Source organism: Prionailurus bengalensis, chromosome B1, assembly GCF_016509475.1.
Source record: "Prionailurus bengalensis isolate Pbe53 chromosome B1, Fcat_Pben_1.1_paternal_pri, whole genome shotgun sequence".
NCBI classification, from domain to species: domain Eukaryota; kingdom Metazoa; phylum Chordata; class Mammalia; order Carnivora; family Felidae; genus Prionailurus; species Prionailurus bengalensis.
Window position 1 is genome coordinate 41,324,165 of NC_057344.1, and position 23,452 is coordinate 41,347,616.

General features: G+C 38.8%; 1 protein-coding gene across 6 annotated transcripts; it reads right to left on the reverse strand.

The window, feature by feature from the left end:
* Positions 1-17,659, reverse strand: GOLGA7 (golgin A7). Of its 6 annotated transcripts, none has more exons than XM_043563448.1 (6): positions 17,513-17,603; positions 17,176-17,307; positions 12,037-12,189; positions 5,216-5,317; positions 4,082-4,149; positions 1-1,411 (listed from the first exon to the last, which is right to left on the reverse strand). In XM_043563448.1, exons 2-5 carry the CDS (start codon positions 17,284-17,286, stop codon positions 4,111-4,113), a joined length of 405 nt encoding a protein of 134 aa, XP_043419383.1. In that variant the 5' UTR covers positions 17,287-17,307; positions 17,513-17,603; the 3' UTR covers positions 1-1,411; positions 4,082-4,110. The 6 variants fall into 6 exon arrangements, with proteins under 6 accessions (XP_043419383.1, XP_043419364.1, XP_043419368.1 ...); XM_043563429.1 differs by having other exon boundaries at positions 4,082-4,144; positions 17,513-17,601; XM_043563433.1 differs by having other exon boundaries at positions 4,082-4,144; positions 17,564-17,578.
* Between the last annotated feature and the right edge of the window lie 5,793 nt (positions 17,660-23,452).

Genomic DNA, 23,452 nt, shown 5'->3' on the forward strand with positions numbered 1-23,452 from the left:
TTTGTTTAAGAAAAGTTTTACTAATGTGTTATTATTTCAGCAAAGTTATTGCAACAGGTTTAAAAGGCAGAGAGATACACTATCACAGGCTATAAAGTAACAAAGGAATTTTATACAATTAAAATATTACACAGACTGATGGGATTTACTGAATAACAGATCCATAAAAGAAACTAAATCTGAAAGATTAAATCCAGTATTAGCACCTACAGTATCTCTGAAAGTAAAACTTTTAACTGTTTCATTCTTTCCTAATATATTTCTTAACTTTCTTGCAAATACAGTGCTCTCAAAACCCCGAAGATGAATGAAGGGCATAAGAAACCCTGACACTAAGAACATACAGCCAGAAGAACTATAAACACGAACTCGGACTTGAGAGTTTTAGTTGGAAATCACTGAACTTACTGTACTTGAACCAATCCTAAGATTTCTGTGCACTGAATACTGTATATGAGGAAAAGTCTATGAATCATAAGGTTTGCCAGTAGGGACAGTTAAAAATTAGCAATATACGGTATTATTCCTATCAAATTTTTTTCTCATAAGTTATATTTATAACAAAACTATAATTAAAATATTTATTATACTTGCTTATTACACATTCAGGGACACAGCAGGGACATTTATGTGTTTGATGGTTTAGCATCCACTTTATTGTGCTTACTTATTTTTGTAAGGAACACGCAACACATACTACATCTTCCCAACATTCAAGGTAATGCAATAACAAAATTCTCCAAAGAAAAATAACTGGAAATTGCATTAAATACTGTTTTAATTAGGAATAACTGTTATAATAGAACAAGTAACATTATACATTGTTTTTCCAATGAGCTTCCGTTGGAGAAACTGAACAGCAGAAATAGATCTTTAAGATTTTGGCCATGGCAAAACTGGTAGGTCTATGAGATCTGGGAGATGCGTTAGCAAAACCACAGACACGGCCTACCTTTCACCAAAATCCCGGAGAAAAGCATTTTCTGAGTTTGGGGGAAATAAGACTGAACACTGGCTAAGATGGGACTCACTGAAGTCTCAAGCCACCTAGGAAGCTGGCCCCAGGAATGAGAGAACCACTGTCCTGGTGGCAGGTAAGAAATGAATTTTGTGTTGGGCTGACCAACGGCTTATTTTATTAACGGCTTTGAATAAAAAAAGTGAAATGCTTCATTGTGTTTTCTCAGAAACTAATCAAGAGATTACAGAGTCCTACACAATTTGGAGACACAAAGTGGATGCTGAGTGACCAGAGGTCACTCCAGGTGTGGAATTTTAGAAAGTTAGTCCTTGGAGTAAATGGCACCGTGGCTCTGGCAGCAGATACAAAGGAATGATGCTCTGGAGAGGAGGTAGGGGACACTCTGCGATCGGCCAGTGGATAGATGAGGGTCCCAGCTGGAGGAGGGATCTGTAGTTAGGAAAAGGAGGAGTTTTAGAAAGGGATGCTAAAAATAACCTCTAAAATAAGTCTCTCACACCAACTGATCAGAGGTCCTAATAAGTGCGCTATGGTCTATCTAACAGAATACTTGGATCTGGACTAATTGACTAAGCAAGTACATAGCCCAGCAGTCCAGAAATGCAAGCCCTGTATATTTCTTATTCTTTTTTTTAAGAAGGATGATTCTTTTTATTTATTTTGAGAGAGAGAGAGAGAGGGAGAGAGACAGAGAGAGAAAACGAATGAACATGAATGGGGCAGAAAGCAAGGGAAAAAGAGAATCCCAAGCAGGCTCTGCACTGTTAGCATGGAGCCTGACATGGGGCTCGAACTCATGAACTGTGAGATCATGACCTGAGCCGAAACCAAGAGGCAGAAGCCTAATCAATTGAGTCACCCAGGCACCCCAAGCCCTCTATATTTCAATCTCTGACCAATCACACCATAAAATATAGTACAGCACAGGGTGAAGTAGCAAATCTGGGGCCAGGCTGCCTCAACTGCTGCCTACTAGTTTTTAGCTTTAGATAAGTAACTTAAGTTCTCTGTGCCTGAGTTTCCTCATCTGAAAAAACTGGGATAATACTACCTACTTTGTAGTGTTGTTGTGATGATTAAAATTAAGCATTTAGAATAGTGCAGGCACATAATAAACACCAACAAAAGTTAGCTATTTTTATCATCACTAATTTATTGTGACAGAATGATACATTCCAATTTTTTAAATAAAGAAGATAATCCAAAGAGAAAACACCATCAATCTTTAATAAAGATATTTTAAGTGTTTTTTTAATAAAGGCCATCTCCATGATTTGTGTATTTTCTTTTTTTTGTTGTTGTTAAAATCATTAGCTCTCATATAATGCTTCAACCTGCAGAAAACTTAGAGACTTAAGAAAAATGGCAGAATCGAATTAATTATTCTTACAGTTTCTCCCCCTCCTCCAAGACCTCAGCCCATGCTAGATCCTGGCCTGAGGAACACACAGCTCTAAAAACTAAATTGAACAAAAATATTTGCATTCATGAAACTATCCAGAAGTTCCTAAAGTAAATCTTTCCCATTTCAAAATTTCACAGTTGCCTAACTATTGATAGATTAGTCTCTGGTGTGTAATTGCTCAAAACCCCACACCACCTCAGAAAGACATTATATTTAGCAATAATAGCTGCAAAACGAGTCATGACAAATGGGTTGTGCCAAGTCAACACAGCTGCAATTGATAAAATAAACTTATTCCAATGGCACATAACAAAAACCACACTTTAAGGTTCCCGGTTGCTCAACTGAGAAATGCCAGTTTGGAAATTGTACACGAGAAAGTGTATGAACAAGTAACACTAAGTGTTCCCAAACAAGTCCTTTTTAAAAGAAATGAAACACATGGCAGAGGATGTCATTATTTAGATTTTCGGCTTTCAAAGTCAAAGAATTCAGGTGACAATTTCACTAGTGCTAAAAGGTGGCAGCCTTGGAATGCTGGTTGGTTTATAGGGTTTGATAAATTGTGCAGGGGCAGACAAAATGTATTTTTAAAGAAAGTCTTGAAAAAGAAAAGGGGAAGATAAACAATAATCTGATGAACTCTTCCCTTTCCCCATGTTTCTGCTGCTGCAAGTACTTATACGAAGTATGGTGTAAAAACTGGTTTTCCAGTCAATCAGGCTTGGGTTCATATCCCAAAACGTGTTAAACTGAATGATTTTGAGAACACCATTTAATCTATTTGTACCTTGGTTTGCTCATCTGTGAAATGGAGAAAATACTTTGCAGAATTCTTATAAGAATGAGAAATACCATTTGTATAATACCTGGCACAGAGCAGGTGCTCTCAAAGTGGCAGTTATTATTGTTGTTGCCCTGGAAGGAAGAGTATGTCTGCTTTGGTAGCATCTGTTTCTGTGCTGTGAGTTAGTGACACATACCTGCAAATGGCCAATCAGGAAAGTACGGTAGCAGAGCACTGTAGAAAGTGTATGTGACTGAAATCAGCAGAAACCATGAGGTACGATTTTCTGTTACTTAGAAGGCTATGCTCATGTACTATGGCTTCCATGTGATTTGCTTACAGACTCCCATCAGTATTAACTAATGTATTTCTCACTTATTCAGAGTCATTATATGGATATAGAAGAACATAAATATTCTAAACAAAAGAATTACATTTATGGTTCTACCCACTAGGGGTATGGTTTCTTCTACAGGGCAATGAAGCCACTTAAATAAATGAAATATTCAGAATTTCCCCCTCCACTCTGAAATGTTTCTTTGGTTATTAAAGTCATTCATCATATGGGCAGGGCAATCGCTGAAATGATTTTTATATGCAAAATCCAACTATTTGAATGTCTAGGATTGCCTTGAAATACTAAAACAAGAAACCCTCCCCCCCCAAAAAAACAAAACGTGCCCTAAAATAAAGTAAGAAAACCAGTCTGAAAATAGTACAGGGGGAAAAAAATCAGGATTAAATTCTAGATCACCAAACGGAATTTGGGCTAAATACACATTTTAAATATAAAGCCAATACAGGGAATATGCCATAATCTAAAGATTTATTTACCATGCAGGAAAGAAAATTCACGCATGCTACAAATGATAAAAACTGCATATACATCATATAATTTTATTTTTACCTTTAATTCGATGGTTTATCTCCCACTGCTCATGCCTCTGTCTTCATAAATGGTGATTTCAATCTAAACAGCATGGCTGTTAAGAAAACACACTGTAGAGTGGAACATATAAAAGGGGACCATGGCAAGATGGTGTGTGTGATCTGTGCACTTTGCTGTCAATTCGCTTTGCTCATTTTTAAATTATTAAGGATTTCTCCTACCCAAGTTAAACATGATGCTTTCTCCATCTTGCCAAAAACTTCAAGAAATGTAACTGCCTGCAGTACTCCACATGTCCTCCCTCTCAAACACTGATTATTTATTTTTTGAAGAAAGAAAAAAAAAATTCTGGAAAAAGATGCTATAGTGTAGAAGCTAGAGGGTTCTTGGCTGAGAACTGAAGGAGGTAATGAATTCAGGGGTTCAAAATGCCCTGAAATTATTTGCTAACTTTTTCCTGGGAGAGGGTTCATGACCTCTAAAAGTTTAAGAACCACTGCTGTGGAAGATAATAAAACTGCTGAAATTATTATCAGCTGGAAGGCCTGGGATTATCTGACCCAGGTTTTTAAAAAAATTTATTTTACTCATTACTCCAGTTATCAAGTTAAATTAGTTTTCTTGCAATTTTATTTACCAAATTCACTTAGTGAGTTTCAAAGCTTACTGCCTCTAAAAATATGCACAGTATGTCAAAGGTAATGAAATGATACATCTGGCAGCTGTAACTGATTTCAACTAGTCAGATGAACCCCCATGGAACTGCAATTCATTTGGATGACAAGTCTCACCACACATTATGAGTTTATGCATTTCAAAGAGGCTATAGGTTCAGAGTTTCTGCAGCTGAAATGCATTACTCATACCACCCCCCATTATTACTACAAGATGCCCTCAGAACCACCAAGAAAGACGGTAACCAGAATATTAAACAATCCAGAGACCTGCACAATTGCAAAGGAAGGAGACTTGCTTTAAGAAAAATGTTGGAGACAAGAGGCTTATGGTAGGTATGCAATTCACACAGAAGATTCCTAGGGCAAATAAATACATGAGAAAGGAGTTAAATTCTCTCCAGGTGATGCCCAAGAGTACTGTCAAAATTTTCTTTTTATAGATACTTAGACCTTATGACCTGGACTAAAAAGATACAACTCGAAGTCCTCTCTCAATGGGATCTGTCAGGAGGAGGCCTTGGGGAGCATATATCTTCTCATTCTGCTCTTGAATGTATTTGGACACTTTCTTCAGAACCTGACAGAAAAGAAACACCACAGCTTTTTATGTCATCATCAGATTTTACCTTAGGTAGCAGCTGGATCTCCGAATACTCAGGCAGTGGAATTAGTTTTCAAAACCAGAAATAGATATTCATATGGAGGGATACAGCTCTGAATATGTGGCACACACCAGTTGTACACAACATTCAGCACAGTTTGATGGACTCGGCGAGTCACAAGTTATCTTCAATACGGTGAAAGTGCAAATGCACACAAAAGCATGAGTGCCGGCCCCTCCTCCCTGCCCCCTGTCGTCTCAATCCTGGATACAGAGAAATAAGTGGATGCTCACATACACAAAAGTTAGTTGTACTTTTCCCTTTCCCACTCATAATGTGTTGTCAGTGTGATACCTTCTAATACCAAGAGTAGTTCTTGGCCTTCCGTCCCCTTTAACACTGAAGAACTGCTGTTTCTCTTGTTTGTATGTTTTCATCAATTGTAAGTAATGATACAAAGTTGGCCCATAACAAAAGATAGAAGATAGCCCAGTTAGTTTAAAACGGAAAAGTTTATTTCCTTTGTAAAGCACGTGACTGTCAGTGGCTATGGAGTTTCTGATGACAAGTGTTTTCCATCATTTCCGTGTCTGCATATAGTGCTACTCTGTAGTTTGCTCTTGTGTCCTCGATGGGAACTTCAATTTATAAGTTTAGCATTAAGGTTGTAAAAGTCAAAGCAAATGCAGACAAAAACCAGATAGGATACAAAGGAACTTCTGGAAATCGCCAAATCTCCAGCTTTAATAAGGGCAATTTTGAGACCGATAAGCTAGGGGAAATAAATCTTAAAAGTTATATACAAAATCAAAGAGTTACATGTTTTATTTCAGATTCAAAGTCATCATAATAACCCTTTTTTTGGCTCTAATGTTCAAAAAGGCTTTGATCCAGTTCTTTAATTACTATATATTTTCTTAAATTCATACTACCAGAATACAATAAAGTCACATATAAGCACAATCACAACATAAAGGGGAAAAAGAACTGTATGAAAATAGTTGGAAATTAAGAAACAATTTAAGAGTGGGTCTACAATGCACCGGGGCAAACTAACAAAATTAGGATGCTACAATTTAGGTACTTTCGTATAAATTGATTTAGAATTTAAAACACTAGGTAGTCTGTATAGTGGATTTTCTTACTGAAGGAAAGTGAAATTTAAATAAATTCATTCAAGTTACATCTTTGGGAACACTACAATCTCATGTTCTAAAAGAGCATGATATCATTAAAAGAGCAGTCTGCAGGGTTAAGTAGTGAATTAAGAATACCACCACTTCTGGGGCAGCTGGCTGGCTCAGTCGGTTAAGTGTCTGACTTTGGTTCAGGTCATGATCTTGCAGTTTGTGGGTTCGAGCCCTGCATCTGGCTCTGTGCTGACAACTCAGAGCCTGAAGCCTGCTTCACATTCTGTCTCCCTCGCTCTCTGCTCCTCCACAACTCATGCTCTCTCTCAAAAAATAAACATTAAAAGAAAAAACTTAAAAAATACCACTTCTAAAGAATTTTTTTTTTTTTTTAACCTAATTACCTGAAGTAATACAAATATCATTCTATTTTCAACTCACAAAGAACCTGAGTAATGCTTGGTCTTTATGGGCAAAAAAAAATCTTAGGTACTTTTTATCAGTTTATCAATCATGCTAAAATAACAAATGTAAGGAAGTAGCCCATAAAGGTGACCAAGTCAGGACTCTCAATCTTCTGTCCAATTTCTTTCCCAGCTTATCTGACAGAACTGGAAATTGGAGAGTCGGTGTACCCTCACTCCAGTACCTTTACACTAGGGGGTGGCAGTCAGAAAAGCGTCTGCATGGCTGGTTGCAAAGAAAGGATTCCTTCAGAACAGCTTTCCTCCCTCACTCCTTGGGCACAGGTTACGGGCAAAGAAATAGCATGCCTTTATTTGATTCAAGCATTAACTTTGATGTGCAAAGTTTTTACTTAAATTTTAATAACATTCATGTGCACTTAGGTATCAGTTCAGAAACAAAACAATGTCTTCTTTTTGCATAAGCTCCAAATCCTCTTAATATTGCTCTGGGGAAGGCAGGACTGTCTTAGTCTCTTCAGCAACAAGAAAGCTTTAACATGAGTAAACTCACACTGCGTCCCAGGCAGGACAAATCAGCATGCTCACTCCTAGGAAGCTTTATGTTGACATTTTGCTCACAGTTTATTATTTTTGGTAAATCAATGTCAAAACAAACAAGAATATTGGACAAAATTATGTTATCCTCAAACCCTCAACAAAACCTCAATCTGTGTAATATTTACAAAGCTGAAGACAATCCAACCTCAGCAAAGACTATTTATTATCCTCCTTGAGAATATGAAACTGGAGAAAGCCTCAAGAAGAAATACAGACCTTTAAGAAAAACTATCCTAAGTGCGGCTAAGCAAGAACAGCAGGATCTTAGTATTTTCAGAAAATATCTAAGTTCCTTCTAATTTGTTCCTTTTACAGATTACAGCACATAAGCAGAAAGGATGTTATGAACCAGGCAGACAGCTACTGCGAGGAGAAGCTTCTACAAGCCCATTTGTTCCCCAATTATAATGGGCAGCAACAATAGAGAAATAACACTGAAGTCTTTATCTTCATTTTAAATCAATAAATAGCACATTACAGGGGAAAAAAAGCATGATTGTTCTAGTGAGTTTTAAAAGGCTTATTTACAATTTAAAAAAATTTAACCCACATGACAAAGCGTAAGTACTATTATATTAGGCTTTCTGTTTGTAGGTTAAAAATTTTATTCTTTAAAACAATACAGACTAAATGACTCAAGCCTGTCCTTTCATAAAGTAGAAAATAATAGCACAGAAATTCCTAAGGGACAAACTGGAGGGAGGGAGAAGGCAGCTTTTCTTACACTTTTATCATTTTATCAAAACTACAAATATACATTTAAAATTTTTCTTTTGAAAGTATAAATACATTATATCTTAATTAGGACCATTCCAGCTGTTCACTTTGCGTGATCTAGTTATTCATTGTCCAGTAAAATCACCTACTTAAAACATGTAGCCACACTTTAAATTTTGGTTTCTTGACTTATTTGGTCTTTACTTGCTTTATAAAACCCCGTAAAAAGAAACTTTGGTTAGACATATAAAGTAGTGCCTTCTATATTGCCTATGAACCTAAGTGAAAACATATATTAGGATCAATATATTTCCACTTTATTTCTGATACTGAGAACTGCCTTTCAAGACTAGTAATTAAAGGGATATATATATATTTTTTAATTTTAATTAATTAATTAATTTTTAGTAGGCTCTGCACCCAATGTGGGACTTGAACTCACAACCCTGAGATCAAGAGTTGCATGCTCTACCAACTGAGCCAGGCAGGTGCCCCCAAAGGGATTTTAATTAAAAGCTACCAAATGTTTTAGCAGCTAAATAAGCCAGCAGCTGCTAAAAAAGATTACTCATATTTGAAAAAAAATTGTATATGAGTTCACAAATACCTGATTAAATCATGTATGTGTGTATATATGTAAACACTTAAGTTAGTGTATGTGTATATATGTAGATACACTAAATTCTCACTTATTTTAAAATTTTATTTTTATAATATCTCTATTTTTATTTTATTTTAGAGATAGAGAGCACATGCACACACTTGTGCAAGGGAGAGGGCCACAGGGAGAGAGGGAGAGAGAGAAAGAGAGAGAGAATGAGAGAATCTTAAGCCGACTCCACGTTCAGTGCAGAGCTCAACGTGGGGCTCGATCCCACAACCCTAGGATCATGGTCTAGGCCAAAATCCAGAGTCAGATGCTCAACCGAGTCACCCGGGCACCTCTTAAAGATTTTATTTTTAAGTAATCTTCACACCCAACGTGGAGCTCGAACTCGCAGCCCCAAGATCAAGAGTCGTTTGCTCTACTGACTGACCCAGCCAGGAGCCCCTTATATTTATCTTAAGAAAACACTATTTATTATTAAGCATCTACCATATGTAAGACAATACATTAATTCTAATACCCATTTTATAGTTGAAAGAATTCAGATTAATTTGTCCATGATCCTATAATTAGTGAATGACTTGGCTGGAACCCAATTACCCATTTCTTTTTACAACTGACATTAGAAGGAGGTTTCTGTATCTATTTCAGTAAATGAACATGGATAAATAAAAGTTAACTGAAATCGTATCAACAAATATGAAATGTAGTGAAATGACAACTCTACTAGGCTTGAACAAAATACTCTCTCTGGAGGATGTAATTCTACTTTAAATTGGCAATATTACATACTTCTTTAAATGACCATCCCCGGATGACCTAGTTTTTATCCATATGAATTCAGCCTTACCCTCCCCTCCTACATCCAGCTTCTCATTCAATCTTGGTTCTACTATCAACATATTCCTTGAATTTGTTCACTTCCTTCTATCTCTACTGCTCTGTTCCCTGTCCAAGCTATTGTCATCTCTTGTCTGGATTTCTATGGAGCATTGTACCTGGTTTCCCTACTTCCACTTTTGTATCTTTTTTTCCCTCCAGAGCAAAGAAATTGCTTTAAAATGAAAATCTGATCATATCACTCTCCCGCTTAAGACCTTGAAATAGCTTCCCCCCTGCACTGAAAATAAAGTCTGAACATCTTTCCATGGACTACACACTCCTACATGACACAGCTCCTTCCTTACCTCTCCAAATTCACCTACAGCCCCTCTCTTCCACACTGGCCTTCTTACAATTCCCAGGACCCATCATGCTCTCTGGGCCTTTTTATTTACCATCTCTCTGCCTGAATGGTCTGGACGATTTGTAGCCTTCACTTAGCAGCTTAAATGTTACCATTTCAGTGGCCTTTTCTGACCACACAATCTAAATTAGGTCTCTCCTATTATTTTCTATCATGGGAAAGTTTGTTTTCTTCAAGACATTTATTGCCATTAATAATTTAGTTGGTTTTGTTTCCTTAACATCAGTTGTTACCACTAAATTATAAATACTACAAGGTCAGTAACCATGTTTGTCCTATTCCATTATATCCCCTGTGTATTGTTTAGCACATAGTAGGCTTTCGATAAATATTTATCAAATGAATGAAACCCTTGTCCCTTCACTCAGCAAGTGTACTATTAAAGAGAAGCTGCTAAGATAAAACACAGACTGAAAGCTGATACTGATCCTTTACAACTTCTGATTTTGAATATTAAACAGGAATGAAAGTTGGCTGCTTCTCTGTATAATATGGAGAAAAATATAACAAATAATTTAGTTATTTAGATATACCCTTTTTAGTAACACTAACACAATTCATGTCAGGATGCTAATGAATATGGCAGCATCTCCAGCCAGTAACTCACAAAAATAATTTAGCTGCAACTCTCTGCTCTCTACTACACAGAGTGCAAGACAATCACGGGGACAGTTCTGTTGTGTGGGGTATAGTACAGATACCTGTATAGCATTTCAGTTGCTAAACATGCTCAAAATTAAATGATGTATTAGGGGTTTACTCTGATTGACTTACATTCACTCAATACATATTCAGTGAGCACCTAATGCACCCAGGGCATGGTGTTATGCACGAAGAGGGACACAAAACAGTTAAGGCACTGTCCTTGACCTCAAGAAAAATACATACTTAAAGGGCAAATAAGAAAGCAAACTGCTACATTCAAAAGTCCAGAGAGGTAAGTGCCAGGAAAAGAGACATAAATAAAATGCGGGGATACATAGGTCAGAAAGATACTAATTAGAAGAGTAAGGAAAGGTTACAGGACAGAGGCACCTAAGGGTTTGGTGAGACTTGAACACAGGGAGAGTGGCACTATAGGTGGAGGAAAACCTAGGAGGGTATGCTTGGTGCCCAGCGAGGAAGCGGGTGTGGCCAAAAGATACAGTGAGAAAGGGGCGGGAGAAAGCTGGAAAGGGAGGCCTGAGGTCAGCTGGAGAAAGGGCTTGAGCTTTACTCACTGGCAGTGAATGGGAAGCCAGGAGAGGCCTCCGAATTTATAGGAGTGCTAGAGGAAGAAATGCAGTGTCCATGAAGGCAGCAATAGATGGTTTGGACAAGTGAAAGAATGGAAGAAATGAAACTCATCACACTATTTCGACAGTCTAAGAGGTAATAAGGGCGTACATTAGAAAAGTGGCAGAAGAAATCATGAAAAGTTAATGAACGGGAAAATGGCAGATATTTCAGTCTTTGACAACTGATAAATTTTTCCCTCTTCTTCATCCCCCACACCTAAAGATGGTACTGAAAAAGGAAGGGTGTTATTAAACAAAATGGGGAGGCGTGAGGTTTGCCTTTTGGACATCTACATTGAGAAGCTGGCACCTCCAGGTCTAGCAGGCAGTTGCAAAGAGAAGAGAAGAACTCAAACTGGAGGATAAGACTGAAGACAGAGACTTGGGGAAAAAAGTAAAAGGATTCTCAAAAAGCTAGATAGAATGAGAATACAGATCTTCTACAATCTTAAGCGTAAGTCAATTTGAACATTGGTATGTCAACTCTATGTTAACAGATTAATTTTGACTGGTTTCTGAAGACTCAGGAATCTCTACTATATGCTCTCTACACAGGAGCCATGACAGAATTTGAATTATTATTATAAATGCCCCTTGAAATTTTATGGCAACTGTTACCATGTAAACATGAATATATCAATTCACCTTTTTTATGATTTTAAGAGATTTTGTGAAAACAAAGGTTGGCTCACCTTCTCATAATGAGTTTCCATGCATAAGAAGATGGTGTAGGCTGTTAGGCAAGCCAAACAGCCTTCAAGATATGATTGGCCCCCAAGCTTCTCTGCTTCTGCATAAAGGTTATTTAGAGTTCGAACTGTTTCTTCAAACTGCTGCCTATCAATCTGTATGGAAAAAAGAATTTAAAGTAAGTTTTGGAAAAAAGATCAGCCACTCACTAATGCTGGCTATCACTAATTGATCTGCTGTTCTGTCAACATTCTTATCTAATAGTTGGCAAACCTCCTGGATGATTAAATCAGGACCTATGTTACTGAAACTGCTTAGTTTTTTTTTTTTTTGTTTTGTTTTGTTTTTTAAATCTTATCCCTTTTATGGACACTGGATATCTTCAAGGCTCAGTATGGTGTCTCTTTATTCTCTATACTGAGTTTCAAGTAACTTAATAAAATTATACAATCCTTCCATTTTCCATTCACTTATATTCACATTTACTGAGCACCTATCATCAGATGTTAGGACAGGCCTTTGAGGAAGATGAACAAGACACTCAGTCCTCCAGGAGTTGACAGTCATGTAAGCAGAACAGGTATGTAAACATAAAGACATAATAAATTGACAAAGTAATACAGTGGGCACATATATAAAGTATGGCGGGAGCACAAAAGGAAGGAGAAGTTCTCTTTATCTGGAAAGGACAGGTAATCTTTTTATTGTTTTAAAGTTTTTTTTAATCTAAATTCCAGTTAGTTAACATACAACGTAATATTAGTTTCTGGTGTACAACATAGTGATTCAACACTTCCATACATCACTTGGTGCTCATCACAAGTGCGTTCCTTACTCTCCATCACCTGTAAGTTGGTTTGCCTCTCTAAGAGCAGGTAATCTTAAATTGAGTCCCTAAACACTGGAATTTACTAAAAGCTCACACTGAACAAGGCAAAATCTCAAACTATCACACAATTCTTCACACCAAGTCATTTCTGTTACCCTTCTATTCAGTGACACCATTATCCCACATTGACCCTAATACTACCATTGTCTTCCATTTTCACTCTAATCATCTGCTTTCACTTTCTTCTGCTAACAGTACTTTCACATCTCAGTGCTCTACCCTAGGATTTTCATCCCATTAGTAGAGTATTTCATGCCACACTATCATTCTTGGCAACAAAGGACAACTTATCTGTCCTTACTATAGGGCCCCTCTCACACAAACTCCCTTATTCCTGAAACGAGTAGAGTAACTCCTTACATATGAATTCTCTCCTTTATGAAGTCTATACATATAGACTCAGAAAAAAGTCAAAGGACTTCAATATACAGTTTGAGACAAAACAGTCCCACGAACATAATTTTTTAAAATGTAAAACAATTTATGGTCATCATCCTTAAGCTATTAAAACCCTTTAGGTTAGAGGCAGTTGTGATCATTGTTTTGTTCTGCATGTGGAAAAACTGTGAGGATGCGGTGAGCCAACGGCATGAAAAACTTTAATGTGAACTTTAAAGTGGTGGTGGCTCTCCTGCTTTTTCAATAGGAACTACTTTTAATTTCCTAGAATGTTAAGAGTTTCTGAAAAGGGCTGGATGGGCAGAGATGGTGCGGGAAGCCGCCACTTGAAGAGCGGTCATTTGGAGAATTGACGTCAGAGTTCTCATTCCCTGAAAATGAATTCTATTCACTCTACAAACAAATATTTGTAACAAATTGTTATCTTTACCTAATTATGCCTAAAATAACACCTTCAGTTTGTCACATCAGCAAATCCACAAAAGTCTAAATAATTTCAAACACTCACAATTGATTTACTTAAATGTTATGATCTGATAAGGAAGGTTCCATGAATTATTTACATTTCTTTGGCTTTGTGATTCAAAACCATGGGCTCCAACCCAGAAACATCTTCTTTCAGATCAGAATTACTGATCATACTAGAAACATGAATTCTTAAAAAAAGCTATTCCAAGACAGTAATGCTTTATAGGATGGAAACAAATCATAGATCATTAAAGAAAAACAAACAAACCAACCCACCAACATGAAGGACTTTTTTAAAAGGTTAAAAAAGAAATTTAAAAAGTCAAGAATTTCTTTGAAAGATTACTAAAAAAGAAAAGGGGAAAAAAGGTAAACAGCATGGTAGACAGCAGCAAGGGCAAAGGACCTAACATATGAGGGTTCAACAGAACAAATGTGGGCATTTTTCTTTCACTCCCTTCACTATGAAAAATACCTTTCAGTATTCTCTCTTGAGTACCTTAAGACTGATATAGATGCTATGACAAAATTGGGAGATTTGTGAAGTGGGAGCCCAACATAAATTTGGACTAATAAACATTGAAAATCAGAACGGAAATAGGAATCAGACTCCTTTTCCCAGAAATTTTGTTTCTTGTTGAATGATGTGGTAGAAAGCATGGGGCTGAAGCTTAAAGTGATCACAAGTCAAAGGTAATTTCTATGAACCAGATGCAGACACATATTTTAAAGGTATGTAGGGGAACAAATGCTTCAATTGTAGTTTACTCATTTCTCTCCTACCCAGACCCAGGGTGTCTAGATGTCTGTATTTTGGCTAAAGTGAGACTAACGCTTTCTTTAAGAATTGTCCTGGCAACAAAGTACTTAAGCATCAAAGTATTACATTCTAACAGGCAACGGAAAAAGTAAACTTGTTAACAGGCAGAACGTGCCCTCACTCTCAGATTAAAGGGTACAAATGCCTGCGTGTGTGTGTGTGTGTGTGTGTGTGTGTGTGTTGCTTTAAAGTAATACAAAACATTGTATATTAGTTTCTTCCTCTATTAAATTGCCAAGTGTGATGTTCTCACAAAAGGAAAATCAGCCCCAGTGGCAGAGCAATCAGTACAATTTCTAGGGTAAGGAGTAGAGAAACAAAGACAGAAACCTTCCAATTTTCCATCAAACAAAGCAAGGAAAATTTAAACCTGTAATTTAAATTTGATTTCAACACATTAAAAGAAAAATCAAAAGCTCTCCCAAGCAGTTTAAAGCATAAACTAGTGTTTTAACCCAAACATTTAAAAAGAAAAAAAGAAGAAAAATCCCTCAAAGACACAATTGAACAGCACCAAATAACACTCCGTATAGTACTCAGAGTCATAAGCAGTTCTGGTCTATAATCTGAAGTCAAAGAAGTAAAAAGGCCTCCAGAATTTAGAAACATCAATTTTCTACAAAAATCAGTGGAGTACTGTGACTACATTGTGTTTCTGTATTCAGACTATAAAATAAAGGCTCTACCACACAGAGTGGAAGGCTAATGTGTTTCTGCATACATATTTTTTGCTTAGTTATGAGTTAGAAGTTTGACTTTAAAACCTTTAAACAAAGAAATCTTGTAACATCCAAGTAAGTGTATAGTTTACACTCTGATTTGAAAGTACATAAATAGTGTACATCAGACTTTCCATAAAAGGCTTGCAAATAAAACATTTGATCCATTTCATACAAACCCTAACACAAAAAACATGTATGTTAACTGTGATGTTAAATTATTTAAAGAAAAAAAAAAAATTTGGTAGCTCTAGCCAGCAGGCATTGTGCTCAATTTCTACCTCTTCAAACCACAGTGGAAATGTCCAGCCAGTGTCAAGCTGAGTTAACTCATAACATCGCAATGATAAACTGTAGCATTTATGTGGCATTTCACAGACAAACTAATATGAAACCTTCTTTAAAAGGCATATCTGATCTGGGGCACCTGGGTGGCTCAGTCTTATTAAGCGTCCTACTGCGGCTCAGGTCATATCTCGCAGTTTGTGGGTTCAAGCCCCGTGTGGGGCTCTGTGCAGACAGCTCAGAGCCTGGAAGCCGGGTTCCCATTTTGTGTCTCCCTCTCTCTCTCTGCCCCTCCTCTGCTCATGCACTGTTTCTCTCTCTCAAAAATAAATAAACATTCAAAAAAAAAAAAAAAAGAAAGAAAGAAAGAAAAGAAAAGCTTATCTGATCTTTCATTTGCATTTAAAGAAACATACTTGGGTCACTAACTTGACCACAGTGTTGAAGGACACTATAATTGATACACATTGATTTCCCAAACTTGGCAATCAGGTAGAACAACCTACCTTGTTACAAGCTGATTTTAAAGGACTGCCACACATTTCTCTAGCACAGACTCATCTACACCCACTTATCCCATGACCAGTATTTCTTACACCCACACCCACAGCACACCTCATCACCTCAGTCGCTCACTTCCCAATCAAGGAGAAAAGAGCACAAAACTCTGCTCCCATCTTACCAGAAACTGACCTCTGAAAAGCAAACTGAATGTAAGGTAACATGGCTCAAGACCAAAAGATCTTTCTTTGGGTAGGTGAGCACATGCGGGCCCAAGAAAACACAGTCACATATGCTCACTTCATTGTACTTTTAAAATAAAATTCACTGATTTTTTTCCCCCTAACTCTTAAGAAAGAGGAAACAGTGCCTTCTTCCATTTCTGTGTGCAGAGTTGTCTGAGGGACCTATATCCTGAGGACAGTTTCAATATGCAAGCACCACAACGCAGGTGGCTCCCAGTGATCTTAACTGGGAACAACAAGTTGAAGGCCTTGTTCGGAGATATTTCCCTGTCCAGGCCGATCTACTGTTCTAGGTTTTTCAGGTTCCAAGAAAGCCTGTCTGTAACTGTCTGGCACAGCATTTAATAAACCCTTTCTGCTGAGCAGTGCGACCAGCACAATGGCCACAAACGCCAGTCACAAGAATGATGATGATTACTCTTGCGTGGCGAAGTAGGAGGTCACAGTTTACAACATGCTGAGTTAGGTGGCTTGGAACCTCAGGAATTAGTTCCTCATCACTGTTGTCAATAACCCGGGTGGAGGTGTGGAGACGGCTGGGTAAGAAGACAGCTGGCTGGGTACAGATTCCCGGCACTCGGCACCACCGAATTCTATAAGGCCATCACACTCAGGAGCTTGGCTTTATTCGTCCTCCTCCAAACACCGCATCTTGCTTAGTGGCCCTCCTTTGACCAAGGCACCTCCTTTGCCTGCCCCTCCTCAGAACCGCGAGGCAGGCATCAAACGGGTCTGGTGTCGGCCCATACTCCCTCCCGTCCCTGAAGAGCCCCCTCCCTCGCCCCAGAGCAGGTGTGGGGAGCCAGTCTGCGTACCCGGTTCTCCAGCTCCGCGGGGAACTTGGTCTGGAACTGGCAGCGTGTGCCACTGCTGTAGTCTCGCTGAATGAATACCTTCCCGGACACCGGCGCCTGCTGCGGCCTCATGGCGAGGACAGGACGGGCGCGCTGCGGGTTCGGGGAGACACCAACCACGGGTCAGATCCCCGGCCTGGACCAAAGACAGCCCCCCCCCCCCCCCCCCGGCCAAAGCAGCCCAAGGCCTCTTCCGCCCCACTCCCCTTCACCCATGCTGTAACCGCGGGCCTTTAGCTACAGCCCCGGCCCAGGCCCCGCGCCCCCCACAGCCCGGTTCGGCCCGGGAAACACGAACCCGCCTCCTCTGCCCTCCAGCTGCAGTCGCACCGCCTACGCCGTCACTTACGTCTTGCCGCAAAAGACCTCTTTCCCCGCCCCTCAGCTCGGCGTCCTGCCTCGAGGCGAGGACCCACCCTCTCCTCGGCCGTAAAGCGACTCTGGTGAGGCTGCGCGCTGCGGGGTGGAGGCGCGCTCAGCGGGCGGGGCCCAGGCTGACTCCGCCTCCCGCCCCTCCCGGAGGAGTCAATAAGGAAGGAAAAGCCCGGGCGGGGCGGGGAAGGGGAGAACTTTGGAGGGCGGTGTCTTGCCGACGGTTGCTGAGGTCTAAAACTCGGGATTTTCCCCGTTGTGTCATTTCCTTGTCACATTGTGTCATTTCCCTATTGATCGTCCAGGTAGTTTTTGATCACTGTAGTAAGGTGTTATTTTCACTCTTGATTGGATGTCCTAGCTTGCACGTGAGACACCACCCAACTCTATAGCAAATAAACTGCTCACACAAATTTGTAAACAGAAACAGAAGCCTAGCGACCCTTTTGGCAAAGGGGTGGGAGGAAGAGAGGACAAAGAACCTGCTTGGGCTTTGTAATCCAGCATCCTTCCTCCAATTCTCTGAGGTGTTACTGATCCTCCTACCCCAAGATTTTCATCCAGTACTACAGTCTACATCCCTCAGGTGGCCCGAGAGGACCAGCAGTTCTCATTTCCTTGACCACTGGGGCTCTCACTTAACTCAGCATACTTTTGCAAGGCAGCCAAGGAAACCCCACCTTAAACTTGTCTGCTGGTGCTGGCTGATGTAACTTGTTAGCACCACTATCTCATCCTGAATTTTATATATTTTAAGAATATTCTCTTACTGTATTTTTAAAAGTTTTATGGAAATATAAATAGCATACAATAAACGCAATGTATTTGAAGTGGACAATGTAATAAATTCTGACATATATATACAACCATGAAATCATCATCTCATCATATCAATCAAGATTGTGAACATTTATCTCCCTCAAAATTTGAGATTCCTTATGCTCCTTTGTAATCCCTCTGCCCTATCCTTACCCAGCTCCTTTTCCCCAGGCACTGATCTGCTTTCTGTCACTATATGTTAGTTTGCATTTCCTTGAATCTTATGTAAAATGAATCATACCATTTGCTGTCTTTCACATAGACAGTATTTTGAGATTCATCTGTTGTGTTATTATGAATTCATTCATTTTTGTTGCTGGATAGTATTGCATTGTATGGATTTCCTATTGTTTGTTTATTCATTCATCTGTTGATGGACTTTTGAGTTGCTTCCAGTTTGGGGCTATTACAAATAAAGCTGCTATTGGACATTCATATTCAAGTCTTTGTATGGACATATGATTTCATTTCTCTTGGCTAAATATCTAGTGTTTAACTTTTTAGGAAACTGTCGAACTATTTTCCAAAGTGGTTGTACCATTTTACATTCACACCAATAGTATATGAGGGTTGCCCCATGTTTGTATAGAGATATCCTCTTGTAGTTATACATTTCATTTTTCTATGACTAACGATTTTGAACATCTTTTCATGTACTTATTTGCCATTCCTATATCTTCTTTGATGAAGTATTTGCTCTAGTTTTTTTGCAATTTGTGTTTGTTTTCCAATTATTGAGTTTTGAGAGTTTTGTTGTATATTCTAGAGAATAGTCCTGTATCAGATACACAATTTGCAATCTTCCCCGCCCCCCCCCCCCCCATTCTGTGGCTTGACTTTTCACTCTCTTAACATATCCTTGGGTTTGGAACACATTAGGGTGCAGATATCTCGGGAAGGGCATTATTCTGCCTACCACAGTTATGGATTTAAGTTCATTTTTTCTCCTCATATAATTATCCAGTTATTCCAGCATTATTTGTTGAAAAGACTCTCCTTTCTCCACTTCATTGTCTTTATAGCTGTGTGAAAAATCAGTTTTTTATATGTATATATGTGGCCATTTCTGGATTTTCTATTCTGTTCTATCATCTGACCCTGTTTTGCATTAAAGACTAGGGTTTGTCTCTGAAGTTGATACTTTTTTACTGATTCAGTAAGATCTCCTTGACCTCTAGCCCCTAGTAATCACCATTATACTGTCTGTTTCTGTGAGTTAGACTTTTTTTTTTTTTAGAGTCCACGTATCACTGAGATCATACAATATTTGTCTTTTTGTTTGACTGATGTCACTTAGCATAATGTCCTCTAGATTCATTTTAGGTTGTTGTAAATGGTAGGGTTTTCTTTCTCATGGCTGAATAATATTCATATTATATATATTACATATAATATACCTATTATATATATGTATTATATATATATATATATATATATATATATATATAATTATATATGACATTTTCTTTACCCATCCATCTGACTATGCACATATAGGTTGTTTCCATATCATGGCTATTGTGACTAATGCTGCAATTAACATAGGAGCACAGTTTTGTCTTTGAGATACTGATTTCATTTCCTTTGGAAATGAAATACCCAGAAGAAGGATTGCTGGACCACATAGCAGTTCTATTTTTAATTTTTTGAGGCAACTCCATGCTGTTTTTCATAGTGGTTGTACCAATTTACATTCTCACCAACAGGGTGCAAGGGTTTCCTTTTGTCTACATCGCCCCCCCACCCCCCCACCCCAGCACTTGTTGTGTGTTGTCTTTTTGCTAAAAAGCCATGCTAACAGGTGTGCGGTGTCATATCATTGTGGTTTTGATTTGCATATCCTGGGTGATTACTGATGTTGAGCACCTTTTTATGTACCTGTTGGGCATTATGTGTCTTCTTTGGGAAAATGTCTATTCAGATCTTTTAATCCATTTTACAATTGGATTGTTTACTTATGCTTTGCTATTGTGCTGTATGAGTTCTTTATCTATTTTGAGTATTAAACCCTTATCAGATATGTGGTTTGCAAATATGTTCTCTTATTCTGCAGATTACTTTTTAAATATATTAATTGTTTTGTTTCGCTCTGCAGAAGCTCTCTAGTTGGATATAGTTCCACTTGTTTATTTTCGTTCTTCTTGCCTGTGCTTTTGTTGTCATGTTCAAGAAATCATTGCCAACACCTATGTCAAGGAGCTTCTCCCAGTGTTTTCTTCTAAGAGTTTTATGGTTTCAGGCCTTTCTTTCTTTGGCAGCATTCCATGCAACCGAGGAAGCTGGGCTCTCTTTCACATGCTCTCACTTTCCCTGAGGGAGAAATCACAGGCTGGGAATGTCTCTCTTGGCAATTAGCTGTGCATCTTTGGGGGAGAGGTGGTGCAGGTAAAGTGAAGCTGTTCCTTTTATCCTCTTCAATATGTCCAGTCTTGGATTCTTTTTCTTTCTTTCTTTTTCTTTCTTTCTTTCTTTCTTTCTTTCTTTCTTTCTTTCTTTCTTTCCTTTAAAGGTGTGCTGGAACTTCTCCACTGGACTCCCAGACTTACCCAAAAACACTCTCATCCCTGGATGACTGTCAAAATTGGTGTTCTTTGGGGGAAAAGACAGTAGAAAACTCCTAATTTTCTATTTTGCTGATGTCACTCATTTCCTGTAGGTATTTTATTAAAATTTTTTTAAAACATTTTATTTATTTTTGAGAGACAGAGACAGAGCAGGAGAAGAAAGGGGCAGAGAGAGACGGAGACAGAATCTGAAGCAGGCTCCAGGCTCCAAGCTGTCAGCGCAGAGCCTAATGCAGGGCTCAAACCCATGAACCGTGAGATCATGATCTAGGCCAAAACCAAAAGTCAGATGCACAACTGACTGAGCCACCCAGGCATCCTGAAACAAATTTCTTTAAAAGTATGGAGTAATATAATGGCAGACAAATCCTCTCTAACTGAACTGTATACTCTACCAAGAGTTTTCCTTCCTTTAAATTGCCCTGAGCACTTGTGAATACCATGTGTGCTACATAATCATGCACTCACTTTTGTGACTCCTTGAGATTGCTTTCTTAAAAAAAAATGTATATATATATATATATGTATGTATAAAAGCTGTGAGAATGGATATTGTTATAGAAATAATTGAACTCTAGAGTGAGAAAGAAGATGTTAGATGTTACCTGCCTGTCTCCCATTTTGTGTGGAAATTCCTTCTACAACCTCTGTTTGAGTACTAATTCTAGAGTCTGGTAGACTACAGCTGTTTGATCTGGGTCCACTTGTTTTGTTAGGAAGATAACCTCTTACTGATGGGAAATCCACTCCTGTGTAACTTCTGAGATGGTATGTTACAATGAAACTTAGAATTCCACCAAGCAGATGCTAAGAACAGTAGCTTAAGCTGGGTACTTGACTATCTATATGGACCTATTTAGGAAATTGAAAAACCTACCCTATCTGCATTAGCCCATCACCCATCTCTCTGTTACCCTTGAGAACCTTCTTTACTGAAGGATTAGTAGAGTGCTGTGGTATCGCCTATCAAACAAAACTAGAGGGGATTCAAGACACTTGAATTCAAGTCTAATATTCTGAGAGCTTTCAGTGTGTTCCCTGGCGTTTGAGGATGCCATTCCTGAAATGTTTAAAGGCTGGAGGCTGTGCCCGTAGCTGCCCCTTTCCAGTGACCTACTTGAAGAGGCTATGTTGGGAAGGAGCTTCACTTTCTCTGTTTTGGTGCAGCAAAGGTACGTATTTTCCAGGGGTCCAATGGTCATGTGGTAGGGAACTGGTCTGGGTTTCCTAAAAGAGATCCAATGGAAAAGGAACTTCTGGAAAGGCAAAGGGATCCCAGTAGACAGTCGTGGCCAGGGAAAACTGTAAGCCACTCATGGGAGGAGAGGCATTGACTCAGTCAAAGGAGCTCAGTGTGACACCTGAGGGGAAACCCCCAAGTGCTTGTGAAAGAAACATAATTGTCCTTCTGCCCCCAAAAGGGCACTACTACCAGATGTCACCTATATCTACCACTTTGCCCTTTGTCTCTAATCTCCTTTCCCCTTGGGTTTGCCCTGAAAGGAGGAAATATGGTGACTTGGCAATCTGGGGAAGGAGATGGAGCGAAGAAGAGAGACTAAGCCCCAAGCATCCGTCTCCAAATGTCCCGTTAGCTTCCACGTTGCAAAGGGAGAAGCCCTAAGTTTAGATGAGCTTGGAGAGTTGATGTTACACTGAAGGGATATTTTAGTTACTGAAACAAAACTGTTCAGTTGATCAAAAGGGCCCGAAAGCTAAGGGGTCTGCTGGAGATTTCACTGAGGGATGGGAAAGAACAAGCCCTGGAAGTAGCCTGGGAGAGGCAATGGGAGGAAGAATACCATAATTCATTCTTCCACCCAATAAAACTTCCAATCCCTGATCTCTATTTTCTCCCCAAAGTATCACAGAATCAATCTACTTTCTCTTCAACATTTTGACAAATCTTAGATATTGTAAGAGTTCACAGACTCGTGCCCCTCCCCATCCTCTCAGATTAAGTACTATCTCCTGTAACAGAGTTTTGGTGTGACATTGTTATCTCCCAGCTACGTGTGCAGGAGTAGTATTACTGCCTGGGGCTCGAACACCAGACCCTCATCATTGCAGGGCATCACATGGTTGATTTTTACTCAGTTTTGTTTCTTTAGACCCCTCTGAATTTTTCACATGAGCTGCTTTTAAGTCAAGACTTCCCTCTTGTTTGTATATTTTTAAAAACTCAAATGCAGGACTTTATATGTTTTTTTTTCCTGGGAAGTTTTATTTTAAAGATCAATAGATTTTGAGTCATGCCTGTTGAAAGTATTCTGGATCTTGATTCTGGCATCCATGGCAAGAAGTCATCCTTCCTGGCTTGGTGTCATTGGCCGATCTTAAAGGTAATCCTTCCCTGACTTCATGGAAATGATTGAGAGGGAAGATGTTGTGGTGGTCATGAAAATGGACTCTGGAACCAGATTCCTTGAGTTGAATTCCTGGCTCTTTTAGCTATAATCTTGGCACATTACTAAACCCCTCTG

Coding starts and splice junctions, on each gene's coding strand:
- GOLGA7 (XM_043563421.1), bottom strand. CDS start 17,286: ATGAGGCCGCAGCAGGCGCCGGTGTCCGGGAAGGTATTCATTCAGCGA. Junction 12,190..17,175: donor CCGCGGAGCTGGAGAACCGG/GTACGCAGACTG, acceptor TTTTCCATACAG/ATTGATAGGCAGCAGTTTGA. Junction 1,412..12,036: donor TGGAAACTCATTATGAGAAG/GTGAGCCAACCT, acceptor TCCTAACTACAG/ATCCCTCCTCCAGCTGGGAC.